This window comes from Lampris incognitus, chromosome 21, assembly GCF_029633865.1.
Source record: "Lampris incognitus isolate fLamInc1 chromosome 21, fLamInc1.hap2, whole genome shotgun sequence".
In the NCBI taxonomy this organism is placed as follows: Eukaryota; Metazoa; Chordata; class Actinopteri; order Lampriformes; family Lampridae; genus Lampris; species Lampris incognitus.
Genome location: NC_079231.1, coordinates 12,954,453 through 12,972,360, shown reverse-complemented (window position 1 = coordinate 12,972,360; position 17,908 = coordinate 12,954,453). Strand labels below are relative to the sequence as shown.

General features: G+C 45.9%; 2 protein-coding genes across 2 annotated transcripts; both read left to right on the top strand.

Moving 5' to 3' along the window:
* Window positions 1-2,280: 2,280 nt before the first annotated feature.
* Window positions 2,281-4,529, top strand: LOC130131824 (transcription elongation factor A N-terminal and central domain-containing protein). The gene is made up of 2 exons (XM_056301602.1): window positions 2,281-2,571; window positions 3,412-4,529. Exon 2 carries the CDS (start codon window positions 3,417-3,419, stop codon window positions 4,527-4,529), a length of 1,113 nt encoding a protein of 370 aa, XP_056157577.1. The 5' UTR covers window positions 2,281-2,571; window positions 3,412-3,416.
* Window positions 4,530-7,687: 3,158 nt separating this feature from the next.
* On the top strand, window positions 7,688-16,888 carry LOC130131378 (ras-related protein Rab-9A-like). The gene is made up of 2 exons (XM_056301050.1): window positions 7,688-7,790; window positions 14,816-16,888. The coding sequence occupies exon 2, from the start codon at window positions 14,931-14,933 to the stop codon at window positions 15,534-15,536; it is 606 nt and encodes a 201-aa protein (XP_056157025.1). The 5' UTR covers window positions 7,688-7,790; window positions 14,816-14,930; the 3' UTR covers window positions 15,537-16,888.
* The last annotated feature ends 1,020 nt before the right edge of the window (window positions 16,889-17,908 follow it).

Genomic DNA, 17,908 nt, shown 5'->3' with positions numbered 1-17,908 from the left:
CTGAATTACCACACGTTCACCCCGACTCGGCAGCCAATCTGACCACAACCCCCAATTTGCAAGGGTCCTTAGGCACTTTAAAATCCCCCGGATCGTTCATCGTCAGTCACTCTGGAGGAAAGGAACGACTCTTTGTGTGAAGTGATGGTATTCAGATAGGCACGCAAACATGTGCCTTGTGTAGATGAACACTATGTCTTCAAAATATCTCCCTGTGAATGAGCGCTTGTTGCAGATACACTGGCAGATGAATTCCTCACCAGCACTCCCCGATACAGGGAGAAAAGTTAAACATTAACGCTGCGAAAAGCCCCCTAGAAGCTTTAGCCTAGCTGCCATTTTGGGCTTTAAAAGCTACTGTTCAAAGACTTCATAGCCCAGTGCTTTCAGGGCTTGGAACCGCCAAATCAACTTTCCTGGAGGTCCTCCATAGCTGTCGGCTACAGCTGCATAATTCTACAACGTGATTTATTTATTTACAGAGCATGATGCCATAGAAATCCAATGCTATGTCATGTTCATAAGTTATGTAATGTCGCCCTCCTAATCTTATGATGTGTCATGAAAGCATGTCTGTATGGATTATGGATAATGAAATGCAATCTGGATAATGAAACGCAAGCTGATCAGGCGTTCAACTGTTCTAAATTCCACACCGGTGAAATTAAGTTAGTTTGGGTATAAAAGCCCCCACTGTTGGAGATCTAGTCCGGCCCAAGCCCACAACGTCAGCGTTTCACCCAGTGGAGCCTCTCCAAAGGAAATCTGATGTTGAAACAGGCAGCATATTTGATTTTCTATGTTCTGTCTTTGGAGGTTCATTTTCAAAATATATTGGCAGCGTCATTAAAATTCAACATAGCACACAATGTGCGGTGCTGTAGCCATCTTAAGAAATAGGCCCATAGGCTATAACATGCAAAACAGCTCGATTATATTCTGCGATTGAAGTGAATTCTGTCTTTAAAGGCCCACCAAGTCTTTCCGCCATATCGAGTCATACTGTTGTTACATGCAATTGCTCTATTTTAATTGCTCTATTGCTCTAACTAATAAGAGCATCCTGCCCCCCCCCCACAACACACACACAATTTACGCTCCATGATACCTGCACATATCACTCGCAAACTCAGGACCTATGATATTACAGTATCTTTAGCTCTGAAATAAGAAAACCAGCTGCTTACCAGTCAACAGCTATGTATGCTGCACTGTTAATTATGGCTAAAAGCTGGTCCCCATTTTCACAAACATGAATTTTTCCAAACAAGTGTAAATTATCTCCCTATACATAACATGCTATTACATAAGAACTGAGGAACTTGTCTCAGCCTGCAGCCACACATACATGCCCCTTTAGGCTGCAGGCCATGTCTCTGCACGCCATATCACGCCATCCATACGTACGCTGAGCTTACAAATCCATGCATATCCTGGATTTTATCAGAAATACAGAGCCGATGACTTCGAATCGCCCCGATACCTGATAGTCACACTTCAGCTCTGGCTCTCTTAGGTTATGTGAGGGTGACCAGCAAAGGCCTACACGTTTCACATGTTTCGCTGTTATTGTGCACGAGCAGAAGAGGGGTAAGAAAATATACACCAATCTCGACCTTTTGAATTTGTACAGTGCAAAATTCCTGCCTCCTTTCATCTTTGAGTCTGCTTCGGGGAGCCAAACAAACAAAAGACTGCTTTTCTCAACAAGCATTGAAGGAGCTGAAGCTCCTCCGCCCGGGCCCACATTGCAGACACAGCATCATCAATCATCGAGATCACCCCCATCTTAAGAAATACGCTGGTACAGTGCTTATATGCACAGAGGGCCGAGCTACACTCAACATTATTTGGCGATATTATCAACGAAAGCCGTTTGTTTTGACAGAAACTGTCTGGAAGGCAGCAGGAAAGCCGACCGGGGCATTGCATAACTATAAATCTGTGCTGTGCTCCCCTTCATAAATTGCCTCATTCCAAATATCTTTATTAAGTTACAGAAGTACAAGCTACACACGCTCACAAAATGCTTAGCTTTGAAACCCCGTAAACTAATACAGATTTAGAGAGACACCGTTCAGGGTCCACACATTACAAAAAGAGGCGACACTAGACTATCTGGCTCCATTTGATGCTTTCCTATCAATCCAAGTGACTTTCTCATGGCAAACTGTGGTCGTTCTTTTAATACGTGCATGTTTCGCTTCTTTGTCTAGATGTTGTTGTCTATTAGACGTTAACTGTGCAGGTTTTCTGCACTTTCTTTTGATTATTTTCCGATTGTAGAAATTCATGTGAACAGCTCATCTTTGCAAACGAGACACAGGTGACAATAGGTTTTCCTGTATGAATAAAGGATATTAACGTAGTCCTGACATCACGAGAAGAGTTCGAGCTGCTTAACGATTCATGTTGACAATAGTGATGTTGACTCTGTGAGGCTTTGGCGCCATCTAGTGGCCACTTCCGATTATTATTATTTTTAGATTTTCAATATGGCTGCCCGCTTAGAAACGCTCTCGTCTGAGTTTATGTCAAGTATTTGCAGGAGATACGAAAAGGACAAGTAAGGTAAGCACACAGACACACACAATATATATGCGACTTAAAGTTGGTGCGTGTGGGGTATGGATGGAATTGGCCTACAGTGCTGTGCAGTTAGTTTAGTTGGCGCCATTTCACGTACAGTATATCGGATGGCGGTATGTTTATGATAAATCAATAAGGCAACGAAGCATTTATTGTTGAATATATCACAATATAGCTAATGGAGCTAAGTGAGATATTCCTGCATAAAGTTAATATATAATTCTTAATTTCCCTAAAGGGCCGTACCGGTGGATGTCTTTTTCATGCGTTAGCATATTTAGTGCAAATTGCGATACTTTACATTACTCCTGAGTCATTTAGTGAAACATACCGGAGATTTTTATATATATAATTACCCAAGTCCCCTATTTTTTCCAGGGACTATTTTCTGATGGAGACTTATTCTGTTTTGTTGGTGTCTTCACTCGCAGCAAAACACAACTTCTTAAATCAATCCGCAAAAAAAGGAGAAAAAAAAACCTAAAATTGACAAACAAATGATAGATGAGCAAATGTTCACGTTGATGGATTAATTATCTCTCGTATCTGCAAGTTGATTTTCATACTGTACTGAAATGAACGGAAACCAGGGGCTGACTGGAAGGGATGGATAGATGCAGGAAAAAAACACATTCAAAAACCTATGAAATGTTTTGGGAAATGGTCAGCAGACATGTGATCTGTACCTGAATTGCAGTTAATGGGCAAAATCATACAAAAACACAGGTATGGTCCTTGAAAGATTATGGTTGGCCTTTGGCAAATGCGTCATCTTGCAGCTGAACCGTTGCAGCAGCAACTCTGTTCCTCTTCTTTCTGCAGGCACCATGGATGCAAAACAGATCATCCACTCTGTGATTCATATAGAAAAACTAAACCTGGACAGGAGCTACGAGGATATGGTGGCTCTGCTAAGTGAGCTAGATAAGTCACTTGTTTCAGTGGATCAGCTGCAGACGACGGACATCATCAGGGTCCTTTACAGGGTGCTGAAAACCTGCTCAGATGTCTGTGTGAAGAAAAGAGTGAAGGACTTATTGACAAAATGGAGGAAATGGTTCAGAGACGCCAACCAAACATCTCAAGATGTAGGCCTGCGTGGCACAAAAGACAAAGACGACAGTGTGAACAAGAATGTGACCCCCTCGGTTGAGATGGGTGCTGATGACAAAACAGTCCTCAAATTGGGGGCTTGCCTTTCTGTTTCAGGACAGAGCCGTGCATGTGAAAGTGATGTAGAGCGTGCAAGGAACGGTGAAGGAGAAACAATACTTTCTTCACCAGCTGGAGAAGGACAGTCTGCCATGGATTCCTCCTCCTGCTCCCTCTCCCAGAACTCTAAACCTCCTCCTTTAACTGCAGGCGGCGTCCCTGCGTCCCCAAACGATTTCTCAGCGGTCAGATCCAAATGTGTCCATCTCCTTCTCAGCAGCCTCAGTGCGGAAGCCCCCGATGTGTCGGAGCACATGGAGACGGCTGCTCAGCTGGCCGGTGACATCGAGAAGCACATCCACGCCCTCCACGGCACCAACCAGGTCAAGTACAAGGCCTGCGTGAGGAGCAAGGTGGCCAATCTCAGGAACCCCAAGAGCTGCCACCTCCGCCGGGATCTCCTGAGCGGCTCGCTGTTGCCCGAGGTCTTCGCCCGAATGTCCACCGAGGAGATGGCCGGCGCGGAGCTGCAGCGGCTGAGGGAGGAGTACACGACCCAGGGCGTGAGCGAGCGGCAGCTCCCTCAGGAGTTGGAGGGGACTCGGACGCAGAAGATTCGCTGCCAGCGGTGCGGGGGCTCAGACTGCAGGGTGACGCAGGTGTCCCGGGGGACGCTTTTCCTGCCCGCCTGGGTGCGCCGCAGTGGCCCCGATGAAGACGCAATGACCTTTGTGACCTGCAGTGGGTGTGGGGAACAGTGGTACCACAGTGGCTGGATCTGCCTCTGAGTCCCCTTCTGGACATATTTTGGATTTTGAATCTGTCAGTCAAACATACTTTTTTCATGAACATTTCCTACATAAAAATGCAATGCAGGCTGCTTTACATGACTGCACCTTTTAAATAAGGAGACGAGTATCAGCGGATGGGGTGGATGTGTTAACCACAACCTCGCCTTTTTTGTTTCTTTTACTGTATTCTTAATTGTCAATATTGAGAGTTATTCAAAATACACTCTTCATCAGTGTAAATCTCCAGAATGGTAAAATGATCTTCTGACAGCCACTTCACATGCTCCCAGGACATCTTGTCAGGAATAGCACCTCCTCCCTGCTGAACCACATCCATGTCACTTCCTGGTTTGCTCCAGGCTCCGCTTTTGGAGCGTTGTAATGACAAGTTACGTGTCTCGGCTGTCGCTGTTGTCATCAAAGATTGACATCAAATGGAGGAAGATGGGAATGAAAGGACCGTTTGATATAAATCACTGTCAGCAACAATGACAGCAGTCACTGCCAGATTTGGCCGGGATGGACTGGAAATGCATCATAACAAAGCCCCATATCCCGGCTCAGTCGGACGGTATGACAATTAAACATTGTGATGAAAAATAAGCATTTCCTATGTTAGCTACCTACATGAAAAGTGACTATAGTAAAATCTAGCGTTTTTGTTTTTTTCATCACATTAATATACAAACACTATATCAGGACGTGCGCTCATTGTGGTGAGGGGGGGGGGCGACCGCCCCCCCCATGATTGGCAGTAATCATGGAAAACAAGGGGGGGGGGGACTTTAAACGTATAAAAAAGTATTTTTTTTCTACCCAGTCTGATCTGATGCATTATCATAATACAAAATAGGCCTAACTCACTCAGCGTTCCCAACAAATAGCCAGGTTATGGGCAGTCCTCTATCTAACCCACCCAGCAGATGGCGTTAGTATACAAGTTCTATTAATAATGCTATAATATACTACAATGCCTTTCCTTTAAAATGTGAATACTTACTAAACAAACGTTAAATATGCCGTGGTTTAACATAGTTTGTTTGCACCCTGCCCCCCATGAGAGGTTTATTTCCAATTCCTGCGCACGCCCCGGCACTATAGCATGCACTAGAAATTTCCTTATAGTGCATCCGCTGGCGTAAATGGCAGTTCAGTTTGCATAGTGCCGGAAATACTATACTTATTTTCTTTTAAGTATGATTTTCCTATCGTCTGTTTTTATATGCGTTGCCGAGAACTAGTAAAGGATAACGTGGTAATTAAAAACATGTCCGCTAATAAAACACTGATTAAAAATTGGTCTCTTTGCACATGATGTGTCATGGAATAGACCCCCGGCCCAGCCGCATATTCTGAAATTGGTTGAAATCGGGCGGTGACATTCCCCCCCTCTCCTGTATGCGAACTGGTGTCAGAGACGTCCCGTCTTATCTCTCGCCTTAACTTGTCTTCATCTTCATTTTCTAGAGCTTGTCTGCTCTTGGCTTCCTCCATGTCTGATGAGGCTCACAGGGACTGGCCAGGAGCGCCAAGGCCCTGACCTTTGCCCTTTTTGCTACTGGGTTTTTGGTGATTTCGGTACTTGAGGAATTTTAGGTCATCCTACTCTTGTACTAATTGTAAGAGTTTCTGGATAAGAGTGACAGATAAACGCTCCCCCCCGCCCAAAAGAAAACGTGTGTGTGTGTGTGTGTGTGTGTGTGCATGCATGTGTGTGTGTGTGTGTGTGTGTGTGTGTGTGTGTGTGTGTGTGTGTGTGTGTGTTCCCCTAACCATCTACAATATCCCATTCATGAGGAAGTATGCACCCAGTGGGTGAGTCATGTGACTCTAGAAAACGGCGAGCATGTGAGTCAGTAATCTTGTGCACAGCCAGGCCGTTGGGGCTGATATCCCATGATCCTCCGCTCTCCGTACAGTCGACGTGGCACTGCAGCTCATCACCGTGTCCAGGCATCGAAAATGTGCCTTAAGCTTGTGGAATGCCCCCTCTGAGGAGCTGACGCTGCAGACAAATCGGCACCACACTGAAAGATCACATCAAGAGACTTGCACACATAAAACGTGATGACGGACATGCTTTTATTTCATTTTCTTTCATTTTTTTTGTTTTTATTTGCTTCATATTGCCGGTGTTAATGTTCTGCAACCCGTTCTTTTCATCCAGGCCAATGTGTTTCTGTTTCTACTCATCACTCTTTATTTGCACCATTGCTTCTCAATACCGGCCTTTATGTATTGGTTCATCGTCTATATGTTGTAAACGTGTTGAGACAGTAACGAGGATGTTAATTTTATAACCAAAGTAAATAGTGCAGATTGAATGTGTCCACATGAACAAGAAACTGTGATTTGGGTCAGCGAATGGAGCTCTGGTTAGAATAATTTAAAGCCATAATTTTGCAAGCAAATGACTGCAAATGGAGGTCTTAGTCAAGGAGGAGATGGTTCACGTTTAAAACGCAAAAATGCTGAGATTTTGTGGGAAAATGTCAGCTGTTTAATACAGTAATGATGCTTAGGCCATACCTTCATGCCAGCAGCCAAACCACATGGTGATTATTTCAGTTTGAGATTAAACAAAACTCTATGAACTGAATACAGTGAGACCTGTTTGCACACGTAATTTTATTTGTCGTGTCGGTTTATCTGTCAAAAGTCTCGTTTCCCAATAGTCTTCTTTAGAGGACAGACCTCATCCAAAAAGAGAAAGCAGCTAGTCTGTGCAGACCCCTTCCTACTCTCATGAGCCGGACTTTCAGATACGAAGCTATCCTGTCCGGCAGATGGGATGGGGGGCAGCTGTGCTATCTCATCTGTTCCTCTGGGTTGTGTCACCCCTATCTCCCACCTTGTGTTTTTTGGGTGAAAAGATTTCACTCCTTTAATCACAGCGGCTCGCGGTGGTCTCGCCTATCACTCTCAATCATGCGCATTTTTTGGGGGGGGGGGGTTACGCACAAAAGTTTACGCAAGACAAGTCAAACTGATGGAGGACGTGAATCGGGATCATTACTGTTATTCCCGGTGTGACCGAGTCGACTCGTACTCAAAGCAAACTCCCATTCAACACCCCGCCCGTCATTCATAACGACGCTACGCATGACGGCGGTGGGCGGGGCCGAGGCGCGGGTCATATGAGCGTCATCCTCTCGGTTCAGTCCGGTGACGGCGACGTGCGACGACTCCCCGACAGGAAGATGGACGAGGGCAGGGGCCGGTGACAGCCCCCGTCCGCCGCGACAGCCGCATCAGAAGGTAGAGTTGGGGCGAGCGCAGAAAACCTCTCTTTCTCTCTTTCTCTCTCTCTCTCTTTCTCTCCCTCTCTCTCTCTTTTTCTGTCGTTCGCGTCTCCGTTAACGGACGGGCAGCTCGCGAGCGCGTCGGAACGCACGCCGTTGTTGCGTCTGCGCGTTGCGGCCGCACGACGTTACGCCAACGTCTCTTTTCCTTTAGAAGATGGGGCGACGCGATTCCTTGTTATTTTACGATGTTTATTCTTTATCGGCTCCATTGCCGTGTCTGAGTCCATCTGTAGATGTCTTCCGCTCAGTGTGGCGTTGTTGCTCCGTACCTGCGCCGAGGTGTGTCACTTCAAGTGTTGAGATGCGAATGAAGTGTTGGTCCGCAGGCCGAGTCTTGGAATGTGTGTCGTCCGTCTGCACGATCTCGTCGTCAAAGGTTGAACTGGGTGAACTTGAGTCTTGCTAGAAATGTGGATGCTTGGACCAATGTTTGCGTTTCATTAATTAAAAAGCATAGTCTGTAAATGATTGGGGTTTAACCACAGAGGATCCTCCCCTTTTAGTGTTTCAGCTGAAGCAGGCACATGACTGTGTGTGTGTCTGTGTGTGTGTGTTCGTGTGTGTGTGTGTGTGTGTGTGTGTGTGTGTGTGTGTGTAGCCATTCACGAGGAATGTCTCTGTTAAATAACCTTGTTCACAGTGGGTTTAGACCAGAATGGTTGTGGGTCTCCCAAATGAGTGTTTGTGTTTCTGTGGACCCTTTGTACAAATGATGCCTGAGGTTCTGATGTTGTGTGTGTGTGGGGGGGGGGGGGCAATAGGCCCATCTAAGCTAATGTATATGAAGGCAGATTATTCACATGATTAATTTGGTTGACCACTACAATGACTTTTAGTCTGAATGCATTTTCCGACTTGTCAGCATTAATTGCAGAGTTGAGTACACAGGTCAAATCCATTGCACTTGTTTCCTTTGAAATCAGCCCTCTCTCTTAAGCCCCCCCCCACACACACACACATACACCCCATTTATATTGCGGTAAGGGGGTCTCTAATCCATCTCCTTTGTCTTTGCTTTCCCTTATGGGAACCTAATGTAATGGTGAGAGAACCACGTTGCAGTTGTGGTAATAATCAGCATGGCCATAAGCAGAGGCAGAGGCCTTTTTCCTGTTTGATTTGTTGCATTGCTAGTTAGCATTAATACACTGAAAAGGGGCAAAAATAAAAATGCTGGAATAAAACTACTAAAGCTATGTTTAATGCCCTCTCCTTACACCCCATGGGTCTGAGAAAGTGTGCAGAATTGCACAAAACATTTTTTTTGTTAATCTATATTTACCATCTTAGTGCACAACTGAATATTTCACCCCTGGGTTTGGACATGAGTGAAAATATTTGGGAACTCGTGCCCATAGTGATGCTGGTATTTTACTGAACAGTGACTGTTTTCTTTGTCTGTCTTCAGTTCACGTTTACACCACACGTACAGTGCATCCGGAAAATATTCACACCCCTTCACTTTCCCCACATTTTGTTATGTTACAGCCTTATTCCAAAATGGATTAAATTCCTTTTTTTTCCCTCATCAATCTACATACAATACCCCATAATGACAAAGTGAAAAAGGTTTTGTAGAAATTTTTACAAATCTATTAAAAATAAAAAACGGAAATATTGCATGTACATAAGTATTCACACCTTTACTCAGTACTTGGTTGAGGCACCCTTGGCAGCAATTACAGCCTCAAGTCTTCTTGGGTATGAGGCTACAAGCTTGGCACACCTATATTTGGGGTATTTCTCCCATTCTTCTCTGCAGATCCTCTCGAGCTCTGTAAGGTTAGATGGGGAGCGTCGCTGCACAGCTATTTTCAGGTATTTCCAGAGATGTTCAGTGGGGTTCAAGTCTGGGCTCTGGCTGGGCCACTAAAGGATATTCACAGACTTGTCCCAAAGCCACTCCTTCGTTGTCTTGGCTGTGTGCTTAGGGTCGTTGTCGTGTTGAAAGGTAAACCTTCGCCCCAGTCTGAGGTCCTGAACGCTCTGGAGCAGGTTTTCATCAAGGATCTCTCTGTACTTGGCTTCATTCATCTTTCCCTCGATCCTGACTAGTCTCCCAGTTCATGCCGCTGAAAAACATCCCCACAGCATGATGCTGCCACCACCATGCCTCACTGTAGGGATGGTATTAGCAAGGTGATGAGAGGTGCCTGGTTTCCTCCAGATGTGACGTTTGGCATTCAGGCCAAATAGTTCAATCTTGGTTTCATCAGACCAGAGAATCTTGTTTCTCATGGTCTGAGAGTCCTTTAGGTGCTTTCTGACAAACTCCAAGTGGGCTGTCATGTGCCTTTTACTGAGCAGAGGCTTCCGTCTGGTCACTCTACCATAAAGGCCTGATTGGTGGTGTGCTGCAGAGATGGTTGTCCTTCTGGAAGGTTCTCCCATCTCCACAGAGGAACGCTGGAGCTCTGTCAGAGTGACCATCGGGTTCTTGATCACCTCCCTGACCAAGGCCCTTCTCCCCCAATTGCTCAGTTTGGCCGGGCAGCCAGCTCTAGGAAGAGTCCTGGTGGATCCAAACTTCTTCCATTTACGAATGATGGAGACCACTGTGCTCTTCGGGACCTTCAAAGCTGTAGAATTTTTTTTGTACCCTTCCCCAGATCTGTGCCTCAATACAATCCTGTCTCGGAGGTCCACAGACAATTCCTTTGACTTCGTGGCTTGGTTTCTGCTCTGACATGCACTGTCAACAGTGGGACCTTATATAGACAGGTGTGTGCCTTTCCAAATCATGTCCAGTCCATTGAATTTACTATGGGTGGACTCCGATCAAGATGTAGAAACATCTCAAGGATGATCAGTGGAAACAGGATGAACTTGAACCCATTTTGAGTGTCATAGCAAAGGGTGTGAATACTTTTGTACATGCAATATTTCAGTTTTTTATTTTTAATAAATTTGAAAAAATTTCTACAAAACCTTTTTCACTTTGTCATTATGGGGTATTGTGTGTAGCTTGATGAGGAAAAAAAAGGAATTTAATCCATTTTGGAATAAGGATGTAACATAACAAAATGTGGGGAAAGTGAAGGGGATGTGAATACTTTCCAGATGCACTGTATATTTATAAACGTGCTTTGCTTTACGTTTGATGAACTTTGCCCTAATCGACTGCAAAATTGCACTATGCCAGTGTTGTTTTGGATGGTAGTGGGTTGCCATCGCTGTGCTGCACACCTAGGGAGGTTTTGAATTTGGATTTAATCGTCTAGGTCGGACGGTATTTCAAACTCGGCAACTGCGCAGTTGAACGACCTAGAAGCCGTTTGGCCTGATGGCCGTACAAAAGGCTGGGTGTCACAGGCATTCCTTCATAGATGTTGGTTCCAGCGTCGTACGCCTTCTTACGTAATGGCTTATCTAATACCTCGGAAGAGGAAGTCAAGCGTGCACGATCCAGCAAAAAATATTCAGGTGCAAGATGAAAATGACAGAACATAGAACAAAGGGGTGAGGTATGGACACTGAAATGCTGCCAATGCTTATTTTAATGGGCAACGCCGGGGGAAAGGTTGCTGATTTCAGTGTGCCGCCCTCACTCCTTTCTTCTCAGCTTATCTAATACCTTCATGAGTCAAAGCATATTTCATTATGCAACAGTCGTCTTCTTTCTCTGTGGGACTTTTTGTGCGTTTATAATGTGCATCTCCAAATCGAGTTAGACTGTGTGTTACTCAATAAAGAGGTCCTGCAGGCCAGCTACTATAACTGGACATACCTTGTGAAAAATTCATAGGGATGAGTAATTGTTTTTTTGTAATGATACTGGTTTCATTTGTCGAACTGTGTAATTTCTACGTGAATGTGGGTTTCTTATCATTCAGCAGCGTGAATAACAACCACAAACAGTTTCACCCATCCTCAAAATGGCCTTCAAACAACCACCATTAAAAAAAAAAAGGCAAAGAAATCCAGACTAGTGGCGTCCAGGTAGCGTAGCGGTCTGTTCCGTAGCCTACCAACACGGGGATCACCGGTTCGAATCCCGGTGTTACCTCTGGATTGATTGGGCATCCCTGCAGACACAATTGGCTGTGTCTGTGGGTGGGAAGCCAGATGTAGGTATGTGTTCTGGTCGCTGCATTAGTGCCTCCTCTGGTTGGTTGGGGCGCCTGTTCGGTGGTGATGGGGGGGGGGACTGGGGGGGAATAGCATGATCCTCCCACGTGCTACATTCCCCTGGCGAAACTCCTCACTGTCAGGTGGAAAGAAGCGGCTGACGACTCCACATGTATCGGAGGAGGCATGTAGTAGTCTGCAGCTCTCCCTGGAGCAGCAGAGGGGGTGGAGCAGCGACTGGGGCGGCTCGGAAGAGTGGGGTAATTGGCCGGATACAATTGGGGAGGGAAAAAAGGGGGGGGGAATCTAGGCTGTAAGTCATTTTTGTTTTAGTCACTACGATCCAAAAACAGCAGCTGATATTTACCAGTATGTGGAAATGTTGCACATTGCACTCTTTAATATTCCTAAAAACAATTTTTAATAATGTGACATGATGCTTTGCTGGGTTAAGTCTGTTTTGGCTGTTCCTCCTCCACCCAGAGGTCGGGCTGCAGGGTCAGTGATGATATCCTTGCACGAGGACGGTTGGACGCTTGCCGGCGCTGGTGCCCAATCCTCCAGTCCTTTCAGCTGAATGATGGATGTTATGGCACCAGTGGCTATCGGCTTTCACTTCCTGATAGTCAAATCCACGTTATCCCCCCTGTGATAACATGACAGGCAGAGACTGACAGGGAGGAGACGTTCCTGTCTCTTTAAGGTCCGGTTCACTATCTGAAATGATGGATGAGTCGGACCTGCAGCTCTTTAAACAAGTTCACATCGGGACCCCGTGACAGCCATGGACACCCATCTGGCATGATGTCATCTCAGATACCTACATACGGGTAGATTTTTCTTGCAATTAACCGAATTTTGAATCGCATAACTTTCATGTATTGGAGAATATATTTACCAATACAGAAACTAGAGGCGGCACAGTGGCACAGTGGTTAGCGCTGTTGCCTTACAGCAAGAAGGTCCTGAGTTCGAACCCCGGGGTTGTCCACCCTTGGGGGGTCATCCTGGGTCATCCTCTATGTGGAGTTTGCATGTTCTCCCTGTGTCTGCTTCCGGGTGCTCCGGTTTCCTCCCACAGTCCAAAGACATGTAGGTCAGGTGAACTGGATACTGAATTGCCCCCAGGTGTGAATGTGTCGGTGTTGCGATGGACTGGCGACCTGTTCAGGGTGTCTCCTCGCCTTCCGCCCGTGACTGCTGGGATAGGCTCCAGCATCCCCGCAAACCCTAATTAGGATAAGCGGCTCGGATAATGGATGGATGGACAGAAACTAGGCAACCTGTAAAATGAAAGTACGTTAATGTAAGGATCAGGTTTTCCCCCCACTGGTTTGTGATGTAGTTGAACTTGAATATGACTCATCTTGCCCTTTCATATTGTACATGGAGAGGCGACGGTGGTGAATATGAAACTTCTTACATGTTTGGTAATTGGGATCGTTGTCCGTGATTTAATTGCCCTTTTTGCATGAAGGCCCTTTGCCTGAGATGGAGGAGGACTTGGTCATTGTCACCTCAGATCTCAATCTGGATCGTTTGGGTTTGAGTATAAGATTTTAAGTGAGTTAGTGGGTTGCCAGATTACAAACATGTCAGTCCTCATTGGTCGATGGACGACTGAATGTTCAGAGAGATATTTCGTTTATAATAGGATTGGAAGTAGCCATGGCGTTCGGTCACTGGTTAATTGATTGGCGTGCAAGTGAATGAAATTCTTTGCAGTGGTCACAGGGTGATATACCAAGCCAAACAACGTTGATGTTGTCCATTGTAACCCTGCCTGCATGATTTGTCTGCAGAAATACTTGCGCGAAACGATTCCATTAAAGCACATTTACCCAGGGAGAGAGGTTTTGTCGTAGTTGTTGACGGGGTCACATGATGCGCGGCGTTAAATATGAGATGCATTACAAATGGGCTATAAGACTTTTTGAAATTGATTAATCGTACAGGCTAATGAGTAGGCTATGGCTGTGTAACCGCATTATCCAGACCACTGACTTCAATCAGGACTCATAAGGATCATGATATGGATCATTTACCGCCACAGGCGAAGGGAAGAGTTCATCTCGGAGGAGGATAAAGTTGGTGGAGAAACGGAGAATGCCGCTTGCCAATCCAAACTATGACTTCATTTTAGTTGCAGGGTAAAAAGCGACAGAAGACACCCACACACTTATTCTTGCCCCCCGGTGTTTCAACCCAGCTGGGATCACCGCCAGGCAATTTTCTCATTTTGTCGTGCTGTCAAGTTGTTCTCAGGCTCCATTTACATTTTTGTCCGGCGCTGCTGTGATATGGACGGTTGAAGACTCTCGCTGGGGTGAAACCATTTTGAAGTAGGCTGCTCAGGCAGAAATATTTCTTTGAGGGCGTCCGGGTAGCGTGGCGGTCTATTCTGTTGCCCACCAACATGGGGTTCACCGGTTCGAATCCCCGTGTTACCTCCGGCTTGGTCGGGCGTTCTTACAGACACAGTTGGCCGTGTCTGCGGGTGGGAAGCCGGATGTGGATATGTGTCCTGGTCGCTGCATTAGCGCCTCCTCTGGTCGGTCGGGGCGCCTGTTCAGTGGAGAGGGGGAACTGGGGGGAATAACGTGATCCTCCCACGTGCTATGCCCCCCTGGCGAAACTCCTCACTGTCAGGTGAAAAGAAGCGGCTGGCAACTCCACATGTATCAGTGGAGGCGTGTGGTAGTCTGCAGCCCTCCCCGGATCGGCAGAAGGGGTGGAGCAGCGACTGGGATGGCTCAGGTGGAGTAATTGGCTGGAGACAATTGGGGACAAGAAGGGGGAAAAGTTCAATAAAAAAAAATTTTTTTTTGAGTGGGTTTTGAAGTGCTGACACTCTTAATTTTTTTCCATTTATTCGACTAAGTTGACTTATTGATGTCATTTGCTCCCCAGGTATCAGGGTCTCACATTGTTGATGTCCCCAAAGCCTGCCACAGTCACTCAGAGCAACCTTGAGATCAACCCAAGCCTGACGTGGGGCTGAACCCGACTTTACTCCAGCCCAGCCATGACGTCCAAGTCTCCCCTGCTGAAGGTGATCCTCCTGGGCGATGGCGGCGTGGGCAAGTCGTCACTGATGAACCGCTACGTCACCAACAAGTTCGACACGCACCTCTTCCACACCATCGGCGTGGAGTTCCTCAACAAAGAGCTGGAGGTGGACGGCCGCGTGGTCACGCTGCAGATCTGGGACACGGCGGGCCAGGAGCGCTTCCGGAGCCTGCGCACGCCGTTCTACCGCGGCTCCGACTGCTGCCTGCTTACCTTCAGCCTGGACGACGGCCAGAGCTTCCGAAACCTGGCCAACTGGAAGAAGGAGTTCACCTACTACGCCGACATCAAGGACCCCGACAGCTTCCCGTTCGTGGTGCTGGGTAACAAGCTGGACGTCCCAGAGCGGCAGGTGTCGGGCGAGGACGTGCGCCAGTGGTGCCGCGAGAACGGCGGGCACCCGTACTACGAGACGAGCGCCAAGGACGCCACCAACGTGGCCTCAGCCTTCGAGGAGGCGGTGCGGCACGTGCTGGCGTCGGACGACAGGACCGAGCACCACCTGCCGACGAACACGGTGGACCTACGCAGGAAGAATCACTCCAGCGGCTCCTGCTGCTGAACAGGTGCGCGTCCTCCAGAATGAGTGACTTGAGAGAAGTGACCTCGAGGAGTAGGGATTTGTACCTGCATTACCACCCAATCTCAGTGTGCCGTGCACCCCCTTTGGCTTGATTGACAGCTGCCATACAGGAAGCCTGGTGCGGCTTTTGACCCTGTGAGAAGATGGACTTGCGTCTGTTGTGCTCCAGTGGTTGTGATTTGAACCCATTTAGCTTTGTGTCACAACCTGCGGTGCAGTTGTTTTCTCTCTTCGTCTGTCTGTCTGTCAGTCAGTCAGTCGGTCGGTCGGTCTGTCTCTGCACTGCAGGCAAACATTTACACCGGCAGAAGTTCTTTGCAGCTCCACAAGCTGTCAAAAGTGGACAAATTCTGGCTTATGTATCTGCTAATGATAGTCACTGGCTGCAATGGTCTCTCCTAAAAAGTAAAAATCAAGTAGTTGCACTTAGTAAAGAAAAATGTAGACGTTGTTGTTGTTTTCCCCACTCTTAATTAGATAGATTTCACTTTGTTTTGTGCTGGGATTACTTTTACCGGCAATATCGCCACAAAGATATGTTTACGGTTCTCTAAGCAAGACAGATACCACCACTTCCCCCCCGCCTCTGATTCAAAATGAAGTACGTATGTAGTCTTTGAGTGAGAAATCTGTCCAGAAATGTGTCTTTTGCGCTGTGACCTCATTAACACTGATTTTTTTCATCAGTGTCAAAGGTCATTTCAAAGCTTCACATTTAAGTAACTCCTCAACACGTGGGTCAACAATGAATGACCTTTTTTCCCCCTCTGTTTGCCTGGGAGCTTTAAAAATGGCCGTCTGTAAGAAACACACCAGCAGGTCTGTCACTTGTTCATGTGTCAGTCGTCTAACGTGCCGGAGAGAGCGTGTTTTCAGTCGTAAATGGGAAAGAAAGCGTTTCAGGGCCGCAGACTTCCCGTTAGTTTGCTATGCAAAGTAGTTTACAAAGCTACAAGTGTTTATAACTGTTGACAAAGTCTCCTAACAAATCACTGAACTGAACTGCGGCTCATGAATTTAGTAAGTCAACATGGTCGTCTTTAGCACTGCCTTTTCAAATGCAAATGACTACTGGGCCAACAATAAAAAAAAACAATGTTGGGATTATGTTTTATGTGTTAATGTATTTGTTTTGAATAAGACAGCATTGAAGTTAGCCTTTAACGTTAAATTATATTTTGTGGCCCCTTTCTCGGCTCTTGAACGTTGTGCCACATTTGTCCAGCAGAGGGCGTCAAAACGACAACACTCGAAAAAATTTAGTATCCGCTCAATAAATATAATTGAAAAACAAAACAATGTTTGCTAACCGGATAATTTTTTGCAGTTATTGTTTTTGTTTTTTTTTCTCATCAGTTTTTATTATTATTCAAACAACAACAAACTGCCTTACTGCCTTATTTCTGATATCCAGTTATTCTGCACACACACACACACACCATGTCACCCTATACTTGTGGGGACCCCTTATTGACTACAATTATTCCCTACCCCTTAACCCTAACATTAACCATCATAACTACATGTCTAACCTTAACTCTTACCTTAACCTTAAAACCTAGTCCTAGCCCATAAAACGTCCCCAACAAAGTAGGTGGTTTCAGATTTATCTATCCCAATGAGGACATGCACACATACACACGATGAAGACCACAACACAAGAAAAGAGGCAGGAGACGACGGTTGTCACAATAAAAAATATCGGTTTTACTAAAGAAGGTTACAAAAATCATCACTATATAGGAGTCGTAGAACTATTTCCAACTTAAAAAAAATGAAACGACTACAAGGGACTACAATGCCATCAAAAGTACAGTGGATTTTTTTTCCTTCTTAGAAAAGAGTGGGTGGAAGGGGGGAGGAGGAGGGGGGGCAAACACCGCCTACCATAGTTGTCAGTACAATTGACTACACATCACCTGAAAAAAACTGCAAAGACAGTCATGTCTCCTTCATGCAAATAACGAGGGAACGACAACACCCTGACACGTATCGCCTCATAGGGAATTCAATGCGAGTTTGCCTACGTCAAGTCTGGCGGCAAAGCGCGTATATCCAACATAACACACATGGCAATATAGTCCTTATTTTTCTTTTTTCTTCTTTTTCTTCTTTTTTTTTCAGAATAGACAGCTGCTTCACACGTGGACGATACTGACATGCTTATCTCATGAAAGTTTTCAAAATTGTCGTCTTCAGTGTTTTTTTTTCTTTCCTCCGAGGTTAAACTCACCGGTGATGGTTAAGATAGAATATAGTTCGTGATTATGAAACAATATCCGGTTATAAAATCAATGTATGAAAAATTCCTGACTTGTTTAGTTTATAGATATATATATATATATATAGTG

Coding starts and splice junctions, on each gene's coding strand:
- LOC130131378 (XM_056301050.1), top strand. CDS start 14,931: ATGACGTCCAAGTCTCCCCTGCTGAAGGTGATCCTCCTGGGCGATGGC.
- LOC130131824 (XM_056301602.1), top strand. CDS start 3,417: ATGGATGCAAAACAGATCATCCACTCTGTGATTCATATAGAAAAACTA.